Source organism: Oncorhynchus nerka, linkage group LG15, assembly GCF_034236695.1.
Source record: "Oncorhynchus nerka isolate Pitt River linkage group LG15, Oner_Uvic_2.0, whole genome shotgun sequence".
In the NCBI taxonomy this organism is placed as follows: Eukaryota; Metazoa; Chordata; class Actinopteri; order Salmoniformes; family Salmonidae; genus Oncorhynchus; species Oncorhynchus nerka.
In genome coordinates, this window is record NC_088410.1 from 50,096,892 (window position 1) to 50,114,413 (window position 17,522).

General features: G+C 42.1%; 1 protein-coding gene across 2 annotated transcripts in view; it reads right to left on the reverse strand.

The window, feature by feature from the left end:
• Positions 1-16,804, reverse strand: part of LOC115142850 (mRNA (2'-O-methyladenosine-N(6)-)-methyltransferase-like) — a 43,552-nt gene extending 26,748 nt beyond the window's left edge. For both annotated transcript variants that reach the window (XR_010458778.1, XM_065001664.1), the window contains exons 1-7: positions 16,665-16,804; positions 13,337-13,461; positions 13,002-13,133; positions 12,592-12,734; positions 1,473-1,627; positions 828-975; positions 300-383 (exon numbers count right to left, since the gene is read on the reverse strand). Coding sequence is in view for 1 of the 2 variants with exons in the window: in XM_065001664.1 (XP_064857736.1) it covers positions 300-383; positions 828-975; positions 1,473-1,627; positions 12,592-12,734; positions 13,002-13,133; positions 13,337-13,461; positions 16,665-16,788 (911 nt within the window). In the remaining variant the exon portion in view is untranslated. The remainder of the gene's footprint in view (positions 1-299; positions 384-827; positions 976-1,472; positions 1,628-12,591; positions 12,735-13,001; positions 13,134-13,336; positions 13,462-16,664) is intronic.
• Positions 16,805-17,522: the final 718 nt, after the last annotated feature.

Genomic DNA, 17,522 nt, shown 5'->3' on the forward strand with positions numbered 1-17,522 from the left:
AGGATGCCGAAATACTGAGACATTGTGTTGCTTTTCATGTTATAAGCTGAATCTACCAGTCAAAGCGGTGGTTTAAAAAAAATGCTGAGCCATCACTTGAGTTATATAACGTATCGGCTATATAGAGTACATTCTAAATTGTCATGGTGCTTTATGTAGCGGTGTGCCAGAACATATTAGTGGCTCGAATTCTTTAAGACAGCTTCTATAATGTCATACTTGGGAGCGACGTCAAAGAATATCAGGCCATATAAAAAGGGAATTTGTCAAATTAATTATAGTGTGCCAGAAACACCTACCTCGAGTCAATCATTTTCTTGGCAGCTTCAGCGTATTTGAATAAGAGCTTTCGGGCCTCCTCTTTGTACTTGATGTGGGACAACCTGGCATAAGAAATGACAAAATAGTAGTAAATGAAAAAGTGTTGAGAGGAGACACTGTTGTCTAAATTAACCATAAATTGAATGAATTGCCTAGACGAGATTACAATGTATTGACATTTCACATGCAACAAAATTGCACCAGACTGACACACTCATTTTCCACTAGCTCCTTGTGCAACATCAGACAACTTAATTTACTGTATTGAATCAAGCCATACAGACGTTAATTAAAGAATATAGTATAATTGGTATGTACAGGTCTTCGTTCAAATATTATATTTGACATCTTTCAAATACTTTGAGTGTTTGATTGAGCCAGCATGGTGTGTCCGATGGGCGGGGTTTGCAGTTGTGGGTCTATTCCATTGATTCCTTTGCGCCAGGAAAGATCAATCAAGCACAGATTTGAAGCCAGGACGGGTACATATTCCCTTTTCCACTGACCTGATGGGTATGTCGTTCATGACCTCTCTGAACATGGACCGGGAGATGATGGGGTCACAATCGCTGGGCAGTAGGGGGTCAGGCCCTTTGTCCAGCACCTTGCGCTCCAGCAGCCAGCGGTTGAAAGACTCCCGTGGGGGCTCGATACCTATTAGAGGGGGGGAAAGGCCATTTATCATCAGGGTTGACGTCAGCCGAGTATAGGAACACCGGAGTTGTGTTCACCAGGGCATAAATTAGGGAAAACATTTGAATCCATTTCACAACGTAAAATGAAATGAGCGTTGCTTATTAGAAAAGTTCAGCAAGGTCCTCGATTTCAGTCCATTGTCTGCTGTTTGGTGCCTAATTATTATTATTATGACCCTGGGCTGGATTAAAATTTTGCTCACCCTATGGCACTCCAGGACCAGGGGTGGTGAGTGACAACAATGGCTTAACAAAATGCTGAGCGTTGTATAATTTTTATTTTTTTAAAGTGACACCTCAGAACTGTTTTCAGACAGACACCTCAAGCTCATCTAGAAAGCAAACATCTGACAGCATAATGGGGAGGCACCTTGAAAAGTAAGCCATTAAAAAGGTAAGAAAAGCAATAATTTTTTAAAGGTTGACTTGACAACGCCAGCTGTGTGGGTAATTCACCTTCTCGTTGGTAGCAGAGCTCTTGGTAGTGCTGTCGTAGCTTGGTGGTGAGCTGGGCGCGTTGGAGCTCAATCTCCGGGTGGGGAGGTAGATGGTTGGCGGGGGCTCGCTCTCTGATCACTGCGTTAGTCTGAATGTCCAGGTCCCAGTATATTCTAAAATAGCAACAATGACAGACATACTCAGTATTCATATCCCAAAAGAAAGAAATTAACTCACAACAAATTTCAATAGAAAGTTGACAAAAATAGATATGATCTTGCTTACTACCATGGAAAGATAAATACCTGTCTATTTGTAGAAAAATCACCCTGATTAATTATTTAGTCATATGTCAGTTTACCCATTTTATGGCCCTGCCTTCGCCAAATGATTTGTTTATAAAATGATATGAGCAAAAATACATTTTCCTTTATTAAGAACGGCAAGCCAGACAAAATTAAACGTGCTAATTTATATAATGAATATGAGTTTGGGGGGCAGAACTGATTAAATATTCAAGCATTAAACCGTTCACTAAAAGCATCAGTCATACAAAAGATATACTTAAACTCAAACTAGTTCTCCAGTAGATTAGTAAGAATGGCTCACCCATTGTTCAAAACTGTCCTTTTTCAAACCATTTTCAAAAAAATTATAATTAAAAAGCAAAAAACAAGCCATAACAAAGCTGGTTGCAATTCCAGTTTCATCCCCGAGAAAAGACAGAACAAATATTAAGGTTAAACTCAAACATACAAATTGATAAAAACATATATATATCTTTCTGGAATGTTTTTTTAAAATTGATTTTTGGTTAAATTATATATGAATAGGAAAGGCGGAGTTGTCACGTGTAGTTAACATGTAGTTAAATGTTTGCTCTATCCGAAATTACAACTAACTGACTGCAGCCATTTTATTTGATTATTTTTTTTTAAATTTCACCTTTATTTAACCAGGTAGGCTAGTTGAGAACAAGTTCTTATTTGCAACTGCGACCTGGCCAAGACAAAGCAAAGCAGAGTGACACAGACAACACAGTTACATATGGAGTAAACAATAAACAAGCCAGTAACACAATAAACAAGTCAATGACACAGTAGAAAAAACAAAGTCTATATACAGTGTGTGCAAAAGGCATGAGGAGGTAGGCAATAAATAGGAGCGAATAATTACAATTTAGCAGATCAACACTGGAGTAATAAATGAGCAGATGATGATATGCAAGTAGAGATACCGGTGTGCAAAAGAGCAGAAAAGTAAATCAAATAAAAACAGTATGGGGATGAGGTAGGTAGATTGGGTGGGCTATTTCAGATGGACTATGTACAGCTGCAGTGATTGGTTAGCTGCTCAGATAGTTGATGTTTAAAGTTGGTGAGGGAAATAAAAGTCTCCAACGTCAGCGATTTTTAAAATTCGTTCCAGTCACTGGCAGCAGAGAACTGGAAGGAAAGGCGGCCAAATAAGGTGTTGGCTTTGGGGGTGATCAGTGAGATATACCTGCTGGAACGTGTGCTACGGGTGGGTGTTGTTATCGTGACCAGTGAACTGAGATAAGGCAGAGCTTTACCTAGCATAGACTTCTAGATGACCTGGAGCCAGTGGGTCTGGCGACGAATTTGTAGCGAGGGCCAGCCGACAAGTGCATACAGGTCGCAGTGGTGGGTGGTATACGGTGATTTGGTAAAACGGATGGCACTGTGATAGACTGCATCCAGTTTGCTGAGTAGAGTGTTGGAAGCTATTTTGTAGATGACATCGCCGAAGTCGAGGATCGGTATGAATGTCCGTTTTACTAGGGTAAGTTTGGCAGTGTGAGTGAAGGAGGCTTGTTGCGAAATAGAAAGCTGATTCTAGATTTGATTTTGGATTGAAGATGTTTAATATGAGTCTGGAGAGTTTACAGTCTAGCCAGACACCTAGGTATTTATAGTTGTCCACATATTCTAGGTCGGAACCGTCCAGGGTGGTGATGCTAGTCGGGCGGGCGGGTTGCGGGCAGCGAACGGTTGAAAAGCATGCATTTGGTTTTACTAGCGTTTAAGAGCAGTTGGGGGCCACGGAAGGAGTGTTACATGGGATTGAAGCTCGTTTGGAGGTTAGTTAGCACAGTGTCCAAGGAAGGGCCAGAAGTATACAGAATGGTGTCGTCTGTGTAGAGGTGGATCAGGGAATCGCCCGCAGCAAGAGCGAAATCATTGATATATACAGAGAAAAGAGTCGGCCCGAGAATTGAACCCTCTGGTACCCCCATAGAGACTGCCAGAGGTCCGGACAACATGCCCTCCAATTTGACACACTGAAAACTGTCTGCAAAGTAGGTGGTAAACCAGGCGAGCCAATCATTAGAAAAACCAAGGCCATTGAGTCTGCCGATAAGAATACTGTGATTGACAGAGTCGAAGGCCTTGGCCAGGTCGATGAAGACGGCTGCACAGTACTGTCTTTTATCGATGGCGGTTATGATATTGTTTTGTACCTTGAGCGTGGCTGAGGTGCACCCGTGACCGGCTCGGAAGCCGGATTGCACAGCGGAGAAGGAACGGTGGGATTCTAAAAGGTCAGTGATCTGTTTATTAACTTGGCTTTTGAAGACTTTAGATAGGCAGAGCAGGATGGATATAGGTCTGTAACAGGTTTGGGTCTAGGGTGTCTTTGAAAAGGGGGATGACCGCGGCAGCTTTCCAATCTTTAGGGATCTTGGACGATACGAAAGAGAGTTTGAACAGGTTGGTAATAGAGGTTGCAACAATGGTGGTAGATAGTTTTAGAAAGAGAGGGTCCAGATTGCCTAGCCCAGATTGTCTGCAAAACCTGTACGGGTCCATGTTTTGCAGCTCTTTCAGAACATCTGCTGTCTGGATATGGGTGAAGGAGAAGCTGGGGAGGCTTGGGCGAGTAGCTGCAGGGGGGGGGGATGGAACTGTTGGCCGAGGTTGGAGTAGCCAGGAGGAAGGCAATGCCAGCCGTTGAGAAATGCTTATTGAAATGTTCAATTATCGTGGATTTATCAGTGGTGACCATGTTACCTAGCCTCAGTGCAGTGGGCAGCTGGGAGGAGGTGCTCTTGTTCTCCATGGACTTTACAGTGTCCCAAAACTTTTTGGAGTTAGAGCTACAGGATGCGAATTTCTGCTTGAAAAAGCTAGCCTTTGCTTTCCTGACTGACTGTGTGTATTGGTTCCTGACTTCCCTGAACAGTTGCATATCGTGGGGACTATTCGATGCCATTGCAGTCCGCCACAGGATGTTCTTGTGCTGGTCAAGGGCAGTCAGGTCTGGGGTGTACCAAGGACTATATCTGTTCTTAGTTCTGCATTTTTGAACGGGGCATGCTTATCTAAGATGGTGAGGAAATTACTTCTAAAGAATGACCAGGCATCCTCGACTGACGGGATGAGGTCAATATCCTTCCAGGATACCAGGGCCAGGTCGATTTGAAAAGCCTGCTCGCAGAAGTGTTTTAGGGAGCGTTTGACAGTGATGAGGGGTGGTCGTTTGACCGCGGACCCATAGAAGATACAGGCAATGAGGCAGTGATCGCTGAGATCCTGATTGAAAACAGCGGAGGTGTATTTGAAGGGCAAGTTGGTCAGGATAATGTCTATGGGGTGCCCATGTTTACGGATTTAGCCTTACCTAACATATACAGTGCCTTGCGAAAGTATTCGGCCCCCTTGAACTTTGCGACCTTTTGCCACATTTAAAACTGTATTTTTTGTGAAGAATCAACAACAAGTGGGACACAATCCTGAAGTGGAACAACATTTATTGGATATTTCAAACTTTTTTAATCAAAAACTAAAAAATTGGGCGTGCAAAAATATTCAGCCCCTTTACTTTCAGTGCAGCAAACTCTCTCCAGAAGTTCAGTGAGGATCTCTGAATGATCCAATGTTGACCTAAATGACTAATGATGATAAATACAATCCACCTGTGTGTAATCAAGTCTCCGTATAAATGCACCTGCACTGTGATAGTCTCAGAGGTCCCTTGAAGCGCAGATGAGCATCATTTTGAAGAACAAGGAACACACCAAGCAGGTCTGACCTCTTTCTCCCCTCTCTCTCCAGATACTGTTGTGAAGAAGTTTAAAGCCCGGACCCTATTTGTATACAGAAAAGATTTCCCAAGCTTTAAACATCCCAAGGAGCACTGTCAAGAGAGCGATAATATTGAAATGGAAGGAGTATCAGACCACTGTAAATCTGAACCAAGACCTGGCCGTCCCTCTAAACTTTCAGCTCATCCAAACAAGGAGAAGACTGATCAGAGATGCAGCCAAGAGGCCCATGATCACTCTGGATGAACTGCAGAGATCTACAGCTGAGGTGGGAGACTCTGTCCATAGGACAACAATCAGTCGCTCCTATATTGCACAAATCTGCCTCCTTATGGAAGAGTCTCACCAGAAAGCCATTCCAGGGCTTAAAGATATCCATAGGCCATTTCTTAAAGATATCCTAGTGTTGTTTAAAGTTTGCCACAAGCCACCTGGGAGACACACCAAACATGTGGAAGAAGGTGCTCTGGTCAGATGAAACCAAAATTGAACTTTTTGTCAACAATGCAACCTCGGCGTTATGTTTGGCATAAAACTGCCAACACAGCTCATCACCCTGAACACATCATCCCCACTGTCAAACATGGTGGTGGCAGCATCATGGTTTGGGCCTGCTTTTCTTCAGCAGGGACAGGAAGATGGTTAAAATGTCTGGGAAGATGGATGGCTGGGATGGCCTGTGCCATTAAACCCAAATCATCCAGGACCATTCTGGAAGAAAACCTGATGGAGTCTGGAAAAGACCTGAGACTGGGACGGAGATTTGTCTTCCAACAAGACAATGATCCAAAACATAAAGCAAAATCTACAATGGAATGGTTCAAAAATAAACATATCCAGGTGTTAGAATGGCCAAGTCAAAGTCCAGACCTGAATCCAATCGAGAATCTACATTTACATTTAAGTCATTTAGCAGACGCTCTTATCCAGAGCGACTTACAAATTGGTGCGTTCACCTTAAGACATCCAGTGGAACAGCCACTTTACAATAGTGCATCTAAATCTTTTAAGGGGGGTGAGAAGGATTACTTTATCCTATCCTAGGTATTCCTGAAAGAGGTGGGGTTTCAGGTGTCTCCGGAAGGTGGTGATTGACTCCGCTGTCCTGGCGTCGTGAGGGAGTTTGTTCCACCATTGGGGGGCCAGAGCAGCGAACAGTTTTGACTGGGCTGCGCGGGAATCTGTGGAAAGAACTGAAAACTGCTGTTCACAAATGCTCTCCATCCAACCTCACTGAGCTCGAGCTGTTTTGCAAGGATGAATGGGAAAAAATTTCAGTCTCTCGATGTGCAAAACTGATAGAGACATACCCCAAGCGACTTACAGCTGTAATCGCAGCAAAAGGTGGCGCTACAAAGTATTAACTTAAGGGGGCTGAATAATTTTGCACGCCCAATTTTTCAGTTTTTGATTTGTTAAAAAAGTTTGAAATATCCAATAAATGTCGTTCCACTTCATGATTGTGTCCCACTTGTTGATTCTTCACAAAAAAATACAGTTTTATATCTTTATGTTTGAAGCCTGAAATGTGGCAAAAGGTTGCAAAGTTCAAGGGGGCCGAATACTTTCGCAAGGCACTGTACATACAGTTGAAGTCGGAGGTTTACATACACCTTAGTCAAATACATTTTAACTCAAGTGTTTCACAATTCCTGACATTTAATCTAGTAAAAATACCTTGTTTTAGGTCAGTTAGGATCACCACTTTATTTTAAGAATGTGAAATGTCAGAATAATAGCAGAGAGAATTATTTATTTCAGCTTTTATTTCTTTCATCACATTCCCAGTGGGTCAGAACCTTACATACACTCAATTAGTATTTGGTAACATTGCCTTTAAATTGTTTAACTTGGGTCAAACGTTGTGGGTAGCCTTCCACAAGCTTCCCACAATAAGTTGTGACAGAACACTTTTTCAGTTCTGCCCACAAATTTTCTATGGGATTGAGGTCAGGGCTTTGTGATGGCCAATCCAATACCTTGACTTTGTTGGCCTTAAGCCATTTTGACACAACGTTGGAAGTATGTTTGGGGTCATTGTCCATTTGGAAGACCCATTTGCAACCAAGCTTTAACTTCCTGACTGATGTCTTGAAATGTTGCTTCAGTATATCCACAATTTGATCGTGATGCCATCTATTTTGTGAAGTGCACCAGTCCCTCCTGTGCAGTTGCAAACCATAGTCTGGCTTTTTTATGGCGGTTTTGGAGCAGTGTCTTCTTCCTTGCTGAGCAGCCTTTCAGGTTATGTTGATATAGGATTTGTTTTACTGTGGATATAGATACTTTTGTACCCGTTTCCTCCAGCATCTTCACAAAGTCCTTTGCTGTTGTTCTGGGATTGATTTGCACTTTTCACACCAAAGTATATTCATCTCTAGGAGACAGAACAGGTCTTCTTCCTGAGCGGTATGACGGCTGCATGGTCCCATAGTGTTTATACATGCATACTATTTTTTGTACAGATGAATGTGGTACCTTCAGGCGTTTGGAAATTTCTCCCAAGAATGAACCAGACTTGTGGAGGTCTACAGTTCTTTTTCTGAGGTCTTGGCTGATTTCTTTTGATTTTCCCCATGATGTCAAGCAAAGAGGCACTGAGTTTGAAGGTAGCCCTTGAAATATATCCACAGATACACCTCCAATTGACTCAAATGATATCAATTAGCCTATCAGAGGCTTCTAAAGCCATTACATAATTTGCTGGAATTTTCCAAGCTGTTTAAAGGCAGTCAACTTAGTGTATGTAAACTTCTGACCCACTGGAATTGTGATAGTGAATTATAATTATGAAATATTCTGTCTGTAAACAATTGTTGGAAAAATTACTTGTGTCATGCACAAAGTAGATGTCCTAACTGACTTGCCAAAACCATAGTTTGTTAACAAGAAATTTGTGGAGTTGTTGAAAAACGGGTTAATGCATCCAACCTCAGTGTATGTAAACTTCCGACTTAAACTGTACGTGTTAAGCAGATGTTATTGCGGGTGTAGTGAAATGCTTGTGTTTCTAGCGCCAACAGTGTAGTAATATCTAACAAAACACACAATCTAAAGTAAAGGAATTAGAATATGTTAAATATATGAACGAGCAATGTCAGAGTGGCATAGACTAAGATACAGTAAAATAGGATAGGATACAGTATATACATATGAGATGAGCAATGCAAAATATGTAAACATTATTAAAGTGACTAGTGTTCCATTATTAAAGTGGCCAGTGATTTCAAGTCCATGTATATAGGGCAGCAGCCTCTAATGTGCAATTTAACAGTCTGGCCTTGCGATAGACTGCAAACAGCTTCTTGGTCCCAGCTTTGATGCACCTGTACTGACCTCACCTTCTGGATGATAGTGAGGTGAACAAGCAGTGGCTCGGGTGGTTGTTGTCCTTGATGATCTTTTTGGCTTTCCTGTGACATCGGGTGCTGTAGGTGTCCTGGAGGACAGGTAGTTTGTCCCCGATGATGCGTTGGGCAGACCGCACAGGGTGACTCTGGAGAGTCCTGCGGTTGTGGGTGGTGCAGTTTCCGTACCAGGCGGTGAAACAGCCCAACAGGATGCTCTCAACTGAATCTGTAAAAGTTTGAGGGTTTTAGGTGACAAGACAAATTTCTTCAGCCTCCTGTGGTTGAAGAGTCGCTGATGCGCTTTCTTCACCACACTGTCTGTGTGGGTGGACCATTTCAGTTTGTCAGTGTTGTGTATGCCGATGAACTTAAAACTATCCACCTTGTCCACTGCGGTCCCATCGATGTGTAAGGGGGGTCCACAATCATCTCCTTTGTATGTTGACGTTGAGTGAGAGGTTATTTACCTGGCAACACACTCCCAGGGCCCTCACCTCCACCCTATAGGCGGTCTCGTCATTGTTGGTAATCAGGCCGGAGTACATGAGGGGGCTGAGCACGCATCCTTAAGGGGCCCCAGTGTTGAGGATCAGCAAAGTGGAGGTGTTTTGTTCCTACCTCACCACCTGGGGGCGGCCATTCAGGAAGTCCAGGACCCAGTTTCACCGGGCGGGGACTTAAGCTTAATGATGAGCTTGGAGGGTACTATGGTGTTGAATGCTGAGCTTTTTTTGCAAAGAACGATGCATGGCCATCATATTTCTAATGTTTAGGCCTATCATAGAAAGAATGTAGCCAGTTACATTTCTTAATGAAGATACAGTGGGGAGAACAAGTATTTGATAACCTGCAAAATCGGCAGTGTTTCCTACTTACAAAGCATGTAGAGGTCTGTCATTTTTATCATAGGTACACTTCAACTGTGAGAGGCGGAATCTAAAACAAAAATCCAGAAAATCACATTGTATGATTTTTAAGTAATTGATTTGCATTTTATTGCATGACATAAGTATTTGATCATCTACCAACCAGTAAGAATTGCAGCTCTCACAGACCTGTTCGTTTTTCTTTAAGAAGCCCTCCTGTTCTCCACTCATTACCTGTATTAACTGCACCTGTTTGAACTCGTTACCTGTATAAAAGACACCTGTCCACACACTCAATCAAACAGACTCCAACCTCTCCACAATGGCCAAGACCAGAGAGTTGTGTAAAGACATCAGGGATAAAATTGTAGACCTGCACAAGGATGGAATGGGCTACAGGACAATAGGCAAGCAGCGTGGTGAGAAGGCAACAACTGTTGGTGCAATTATTAGAAAATGGAAGAAGTTCAAGATGAGGGTCAATCACCCTTGGTCTGGGGCTCCATGCAAGATCTCACCTTGTGGGGCATCAATTATAATGAGGAAGGTGAGGGATCACCCCAGAACTACACGGCAGGACCTGGTCAATGACCTGAAGAGCTGGGACCACAGTCTCAAAGAAAACCATTCGTAACACACTACGCCGTCATGGATTAAAATCCTGCAGCGCACGCAATGTCCCCCTGCTCAAGCCAGCGCATGCCCAGGCCCGTCTGAAGCTTCAACTCTAAAACAAAAATCCAGAAAATCACATTGTATGATTTTTAAGTAATTAATTAGCATTTTGTTGCATGACATAAGTATTTGATACATCAGAAAAGCAGAACTTAATATTTGGTACAGAAACCTTTGTTTGCAATTATAGAGATCATACGTTTCCTGTAGTTCTTGACCAGGTGATCTGGATGATCCAGAGGAGGAATGGGAGAAGGTCATGTGGTATGATGAGACAAAAATAGAGCTTTTTGGTCTAAACTCCACTCGCCGTGTTTGGAGGAAGAAGAAGGATGAGTACAACCCCAAGAACACCATCCCAACCGTGAAGCATGGAGGTAGAAACATCATTCTTTGGGGATGCCTGACAGGATGACTGCACCATATTGAGGGGAGGATGGATGGGGCCATGTATCGCGAGATCTTGGCCAACAACCTCCTTCCCTCAGTAAGAGCGTTGAAGATGGGTCGTGGCTGGGTCTTCCAGCATGACAACGACCCGAAACACACAGCCAGGGCAACTAAGGAGTGGCTCCGTAAGAAGCATCTCAAGGTCCTGGAGGGAGCTGAAAGTCTGTATTGCCCAGCGACAGCCCCGAAACCTGAAGGATCTGGAGAAGGTCTGTATGGACGAGTGGGCCAAAATCCCTGCTGCAGTGTGTGCAAACCTGGTCAAGAACTACAGGAAACGTATGATCTCTATAATTGCAAACAAAGGTTTCTGTACCAAATATTAAGTTCTGCTTTTCTGATGTATCAAATACTTATGTCATGCAACAAAATGCTAATTAATTACTTAAAAATCATACAATGTGATTTTCTGGATTTTTGTTTTAGAGTTGAAGTGTACCTATGATAAAAATTACAGACCTCTACATGCTTTGTAAGTAGAAAAACCTGCAAAATCGGCAGTGTATCAAATACTTGTCCTCCCCACTATATATGAAAGATATGCTAGATGAAAATCAAGATACCGTCCAACCCTAATTGAAAGTATAGGAAGTGGGTTTTTTTCTCCACTGTGACCGGTAATCAGAGTTCAACCAACTTTTTTATTTTACCACTACATCACTGGCTACAGGTAGGCTTATTTGAAGTTCGTGGTCATAGGCCTACCTACACATTGCAGCCTAGTCTAGTAAACATTAACCATCCCATTTTTCCCGGGACAGTTTTATTCCCATTTCAGGCTACCAAAAAGGTAACTTTCTCAGGAAATTGTATCAATTAATTTAGGCCTAATCAAGAGCAACCACTGAATGTCATTAGGCACACTTTTTGGTGTTTTGTAACAGATGTCTATTTCCATTCATCAAATGGCACGAGTATACATGCATTGCACTGTTTGGATTATTTTGGAGTGGACGAACATGCACAGGTAGCCTACGCTTTGAAGCTATTTGTCTGACAATCAGATGAAAGCATCATGACTGGTAATGTTCATGACACATTAAAAGGCAATACATTTTTACTGTTAAATTAAGTCTTTATTATTATGTCCATAACAAATGTGTTATGTCACGGTGTAATTCACACTCTGACTGTAGTGAACTATAGGCTACACAAATATTTATAGAAACACAAGCAGATCAGCATATTATTCTATAATAATAATAAATATAAAGCATGGTAATAAAAAGCATGGTCAATGGAGAATCACCATCGAAATAGCTTTTTAACCCAGGACTACTAAACTTTGAGAAGCAGGTTAGCTTTTTTTGTCATTAATCTTGTTCTGGAGGGAGCTCTGCAGAGTGGTCACTAGCTGGCACAGCCACAAAGTCATACAATCTGACTTTAAACCAAACTCTAATGCCTAAACTTAAATTAAAACAATAATGTTGGTTTTCATGAATTTTTACATTATAGCCAATTTTGACATAGCAGTTGGTCCATCAAGCGGGGAAAAACTTTTTTTTTTTGCTCAGTTCTGCCTTAAGGACAACACTCATCCCAATAAACGTCAACCTGCGTCCGAGAAACCGTACCAAAAACTGGCAAATTACCTGTTAGGATGAAGATCTGAGTCCATACACCATGGTAGTAGTCATTTTAATTTACATTTTTATCAGTTGAAATGGACATGGGGCGATGGGATGTCTACATTTCGATTTCAGTGACTGATGTGTGGCTGTACTTACATGGTGGGACGGTATAGGGCCGATGCCGGCTGACCTGGCTTGTTCTCTGTGCCAGTGGTAGAGTTCCACGGCTTTGCCCTGGGGGTAACGGGTGAGATGGGCACTGTGGGGGTTGTTGGGGTTACAGGTATACCAATCTCAATCTGTCAATAACACAGTCACATATTGGATTAGAGTGACAGAGGAAATATTCCAATTTAAAAACAGTTTAAAACAATCTACAGAGACAAGGGGCACACCATATTATCCTGTTTAAACATTAATTTCCTGCTGTCAAATATAAGAGACAGCACAGTGTAGTCCAGGAGATAAGCTCACAAAAAGAGTCACTGGTATAGAGGCATGAAAATTGTCACACTTGTAACATTTTGCGGCATTGACGAAGAAACGTGTCCTGCTCAATGACTCACCTTGGGCCTCTTGAAGCTGTTAAGACCACCCTGGGCGGCCTCCTCCGACAGGCGTCTCTTGCGCTGCCCGTTGCCCACGCCGGCGTCACCTGCCCCCTCCACCGAGGCAGCATTCAAACCCAGCGGGTCGGACTACAAAGACAGGAACAAACAGGGCAGCTGCCCCGTTAGAAAACTGCTGGAGAAGAGTGATGTTGATAAGGTTCAGACCAAGTTCCATGAAGAGACAGTTACTGGAAAAAAAAGAGAGCGTGAGGTACTAAGAACAGAAATAAAGAGAACAATTATTTTTCCCTCTGTCCCAAATCAAGAAGCTATAACCATTTTGCACTCACAATGACATCATGCTGCCCCAGGACTGGCATCTCCCACATCGACTGATTGGTGAAGCGGTTGAACCAGTAGGGCCGATTCTCCCGCTTGCTCCAGCATTTCGACCAGCCGGCCTGGACGAGCTCGTCTGCACAGGAAAGGCGTCAGAAAGGTCACATCTATCTTCAGTCTGGTTCTTCTCACATGTAAGTAGCAAGTCAACATAGACAAAGCCAGTATCCTTTCCTTCCTAAGCACTGATCTTAAGCCTCATGTATACCCTACGTATATGCCTTCAGAAAGTATTGCACCTTGACATTTTCCACATTATGTTGCGTTACAGCCTATATTTGAAATGGATTACATTTTTTTTTTTTGTCACTGGCTTACACACAATACCCCAAAAATGTCAAAGTGGAATTATGTTGGGGCGAAATCCTGCACATAGCTTCCACCATGTGCTACCACTTTAAGAGCGCATCAGCAGTCAGAAAGGAGGAAACAAAGAGAGCTCTTCCGGCTTTCTGGGAGGGAGCTTTCGGTTGGCGAGGCAGTTTGATCAGGGTGTGCAATGCTGCAGAAGTCTTGTTTATTTTCAGCGTGCCGAGTTTGTAAAAGTGTTTAACTCGATCGTCGGTGTTACCGCTCTAAATCTTTTGGGACCGCACCAGTTATTGATCGCATGGATTAGTATACAAACAAACAAAAACCAGACAGACAGACAGCTGTTGACTTCAAGCTTGCCGTTGCACTAAGACACCCCCCTCTATCGTTCCAGTGCTTTACACTGCAGCAGACTTTTTTCTCTCCAATGCGCTTCCCTTTGATGTTCAGTGTCGCTGGACTATTATTGCCCTGCCAGAAGTATTTGGGTTTACATTGTAGGTAAATGGGAGGTTGCTTGCAAGTTTATGGTGTATTGCTATTTGAACTGTATTGATGTGGGGTGATACTATTGACATGTGGCCAAGATGTTTTTGGACATTTTAAGGCCTTTGTTTGGTCTATGAACACCCCCCCAAATTCATATCCTCTGCACTCCTCCACTGGGTGATAATACAGATTATTGCAAATCCTCTAATGTTGATGACTGGGTTCTTTCTTGTAAATTGTTTCTATGAAGTTGCCATTAAATTGCTCAGCCATTATTATTGGTTGGGTTCCCCCTGTGCTGTGATGTGTTTTATATGGTGTCTCATCTTTTCTCTCCACTGGCTACCTGGCAAACAGACTACACTCTAGGCAGTCTCTTCTGCTGATGTGTGTCGGTCTAGTAGTGGTACTCTATCCTACTCTTTTCCTTTCGGCAGGGTTAATACTTGTCTGGCTCCCAAACAAAATCTTTATCTTTACCCCTCTCTAACAACACCACTGCAATGTTTTTCAAATTAATACAAAATGAAAAGCTGAAACGTCTTGAGTCAATAAGTAATCAAACACTTTGTTATGGGAACCCTAAATAAGTTCAGGAGTAAAAGTGTGCTTAACAAGTCACAAAATAAGTAGCATGGACTCACTCTGTGTGCAATAATAGTGTTTAATGTGATTTATGAATGACTACCTCATCTCTGTACCCCACACATACAGATAATTGTAAGGTCCTTCAGTCGAGCAGTGAATTTCAAACACAGATTCAACCACAAAGGGAGGTTTTCCAATGCCTCACAAAGAAGGGCACCCATTGGTAGATTGGGTAAAAAAATAAATATTAAAAAGCAGATATTAAATATCCCTTTGAGCATGGTGAAGTTATGAATTATTCTTTGGATGGTGTATCAATACACTCAGATACAGGCATCCTTCTTAAATCAGTTGCCGGGGAGGAAGGAAACCCCTCAAGGATTTCACAAGGCCAATGGTGATTTTAAAACCGTTACCAAGTGTAATGGCTGTGACGGGAGACAACTGAGTATGGATCAAGACTGTAGTTGCTCCACAATACTAACCTAATTGACAGAGTGAAAAGAAGGAACCCTGTACAGAATACACATATTCTAAAACATGCATCCTATTTGCAACAAGGCACTAAAGTAATACAGCAAAGAAAATGTGGCAAAGCAATTAACTTCTTGTCCTGAATACAAAGTGTCATGTTTGGGGCAAATCCAATACAACACATTAGAGTACCACTCTCCATATTTTCAAGCATAGTGGTGACTGCATCATGTTATAGGTATGCTTGTAATCATTAAGGACTGTGGAGTTTTTCAGGATACAAAAATAAACGGAATAGAGCTAAGCACAGGCAAAATCCTAGAGGAAATCTTGGTTCAGTGTGCTTTCCACCAGAACTGGGAGATGAATTCACAGCAGGACAATAACCTAAAACAATCTACACTGGCGTTGCTTACCAAGAAGACAGTGGCCGAGTTACAGTTTTGACTTAAATCTACTTGAAATTCTATGGCAAGACCTGAAAATGGTTGTCTAGCAATGATCAACAACCAATTTGACAGCGCTTGAAGAATTTTGAAAATAGGTTTGGAGTCTTATCCTGAAAGACTGACAGCTGCAATCGCTGCCAAAGGCGGTTCTGCAAAGTAATGACTCAGCGGTGTGAATACTTATGTAAATTAGATATTTCTATATTTAATTTTCAATAAATTAGCAACATTTAAAAAACATTTTTTCACTTAGTTATTATGGGGTATTGTGTGTAGATGTGATATTTTAAAAAATATATTTAATCAACTTTGTATTCAGGCTATAACAACAAAATATGGAATAAATCAAGAGATATGAATATTTTCTGAAGGCACTGTATGTACGCATGGAAGAACTACATGTAGCGTCGCAAAATAGCAAAAGACATTTGCAGCCCTGCAAGTCATAACTTGGTGCAAGAACACATGATCCCCGTGTTGGGTAGGATTCTTGCATTGCATACCAAGGGTATACATTAGGCTTTAAAATAATTGTACAGGTGGGAATCCTCTTGGCAAGTGGGATTCTGGCATATTGCTTCACTTATCCTGTATTTTTGATCAGTGTAGAGAAAGAAAATGGCAGAATAGGAAGCTATTCTGCAGAATAGGAAGCAGAATAGCAGAATAGGAAGCTATTGCTATCAAACTATTGTGATGGTGAGGGTAATTTAAATACTGGCATAATATTTTTTTTAAAGAGTGGGGCTGGTGAAGAGGTTGGAAAGACAGGGAAGATAGTGGTGGTGAGTCAAAGCGCAGTTCGCCAGATTCGAACCCATGCCAAGTCATGTGCCGGTGTCAGTGGCTCTAATCATTGGACCACACAGGCCAACGGCATTGTCATTTTACCTCACACTGACTGCTTAGACAGCAGAGTTACGGGATATATGCACCGCTTGATGTTATGCAACTAGGGCCATCTTACCTGGCAACTCTCGCATGGGCTTGCTAGTTGAAGGTGAGACCGGAGACCCCTGTGTGGCAGAGCCTGTTGGAGACATCACCAAAGCAGTGTCCCCCTTCACTGTTCCGTGGTTCTCACTTGACATCTCTCCTCATCGGTCCTGTCCTGAAAAAAAAGATTGTGCCAAATTAGCAAAGGAGTTTTCACTTAACTTTGCCTTGTTAAATACAGTTGAAGTCGGAAGTTTACATACACCTTAGCCAAATAAACTGAGTTTAAATGTTTCACAATTCCTGACATTTAATCAGAGTAAAAATGTTTTAGGTCAGTTAGGATCACCACTTTATTTTAAAAATGTGAATGTCAGAATAATAGGAGAGAGAATGATTTATTTCAGCTTTTATTTCTTTCATCACATTCTCAGTGGGTCAGAACTTTACATACACTCAATTAGTATTTGGTAGAATTGCCTTTAAATTGTTTAACTTGGGTCAAACGTTTTGGGTAGCCTTCCACAAGCTTCCCACAATAAGTTGAGTGAATTTTGTCCTATTCCTCCTGACAGAGATGGTGTAACTGAGTCAGGTTTGTATGCCTCCTTGCTCGCACATGCTTTTTCAGTTCTGCCCACATATTTTCTATATGATTGAGGTCAGGGCTTTGTGATGGCCAATCCAATACCTTGACTTTGTTGTCCTTTAAGCCATTTTGACACAACTTTGGGAGTATGCTTGGGGTCATTGTCATTTGGAAGACCCATTTGCGACCAAGCTTTAACTTCCTGACTGATGTCTTGAGATGTTGCTAAATTATGTGGATATATTGTTCTTTCCTCATTATGCCATCTATTTTGTGAAGTGCACCAGTCCCCCCTGCAAC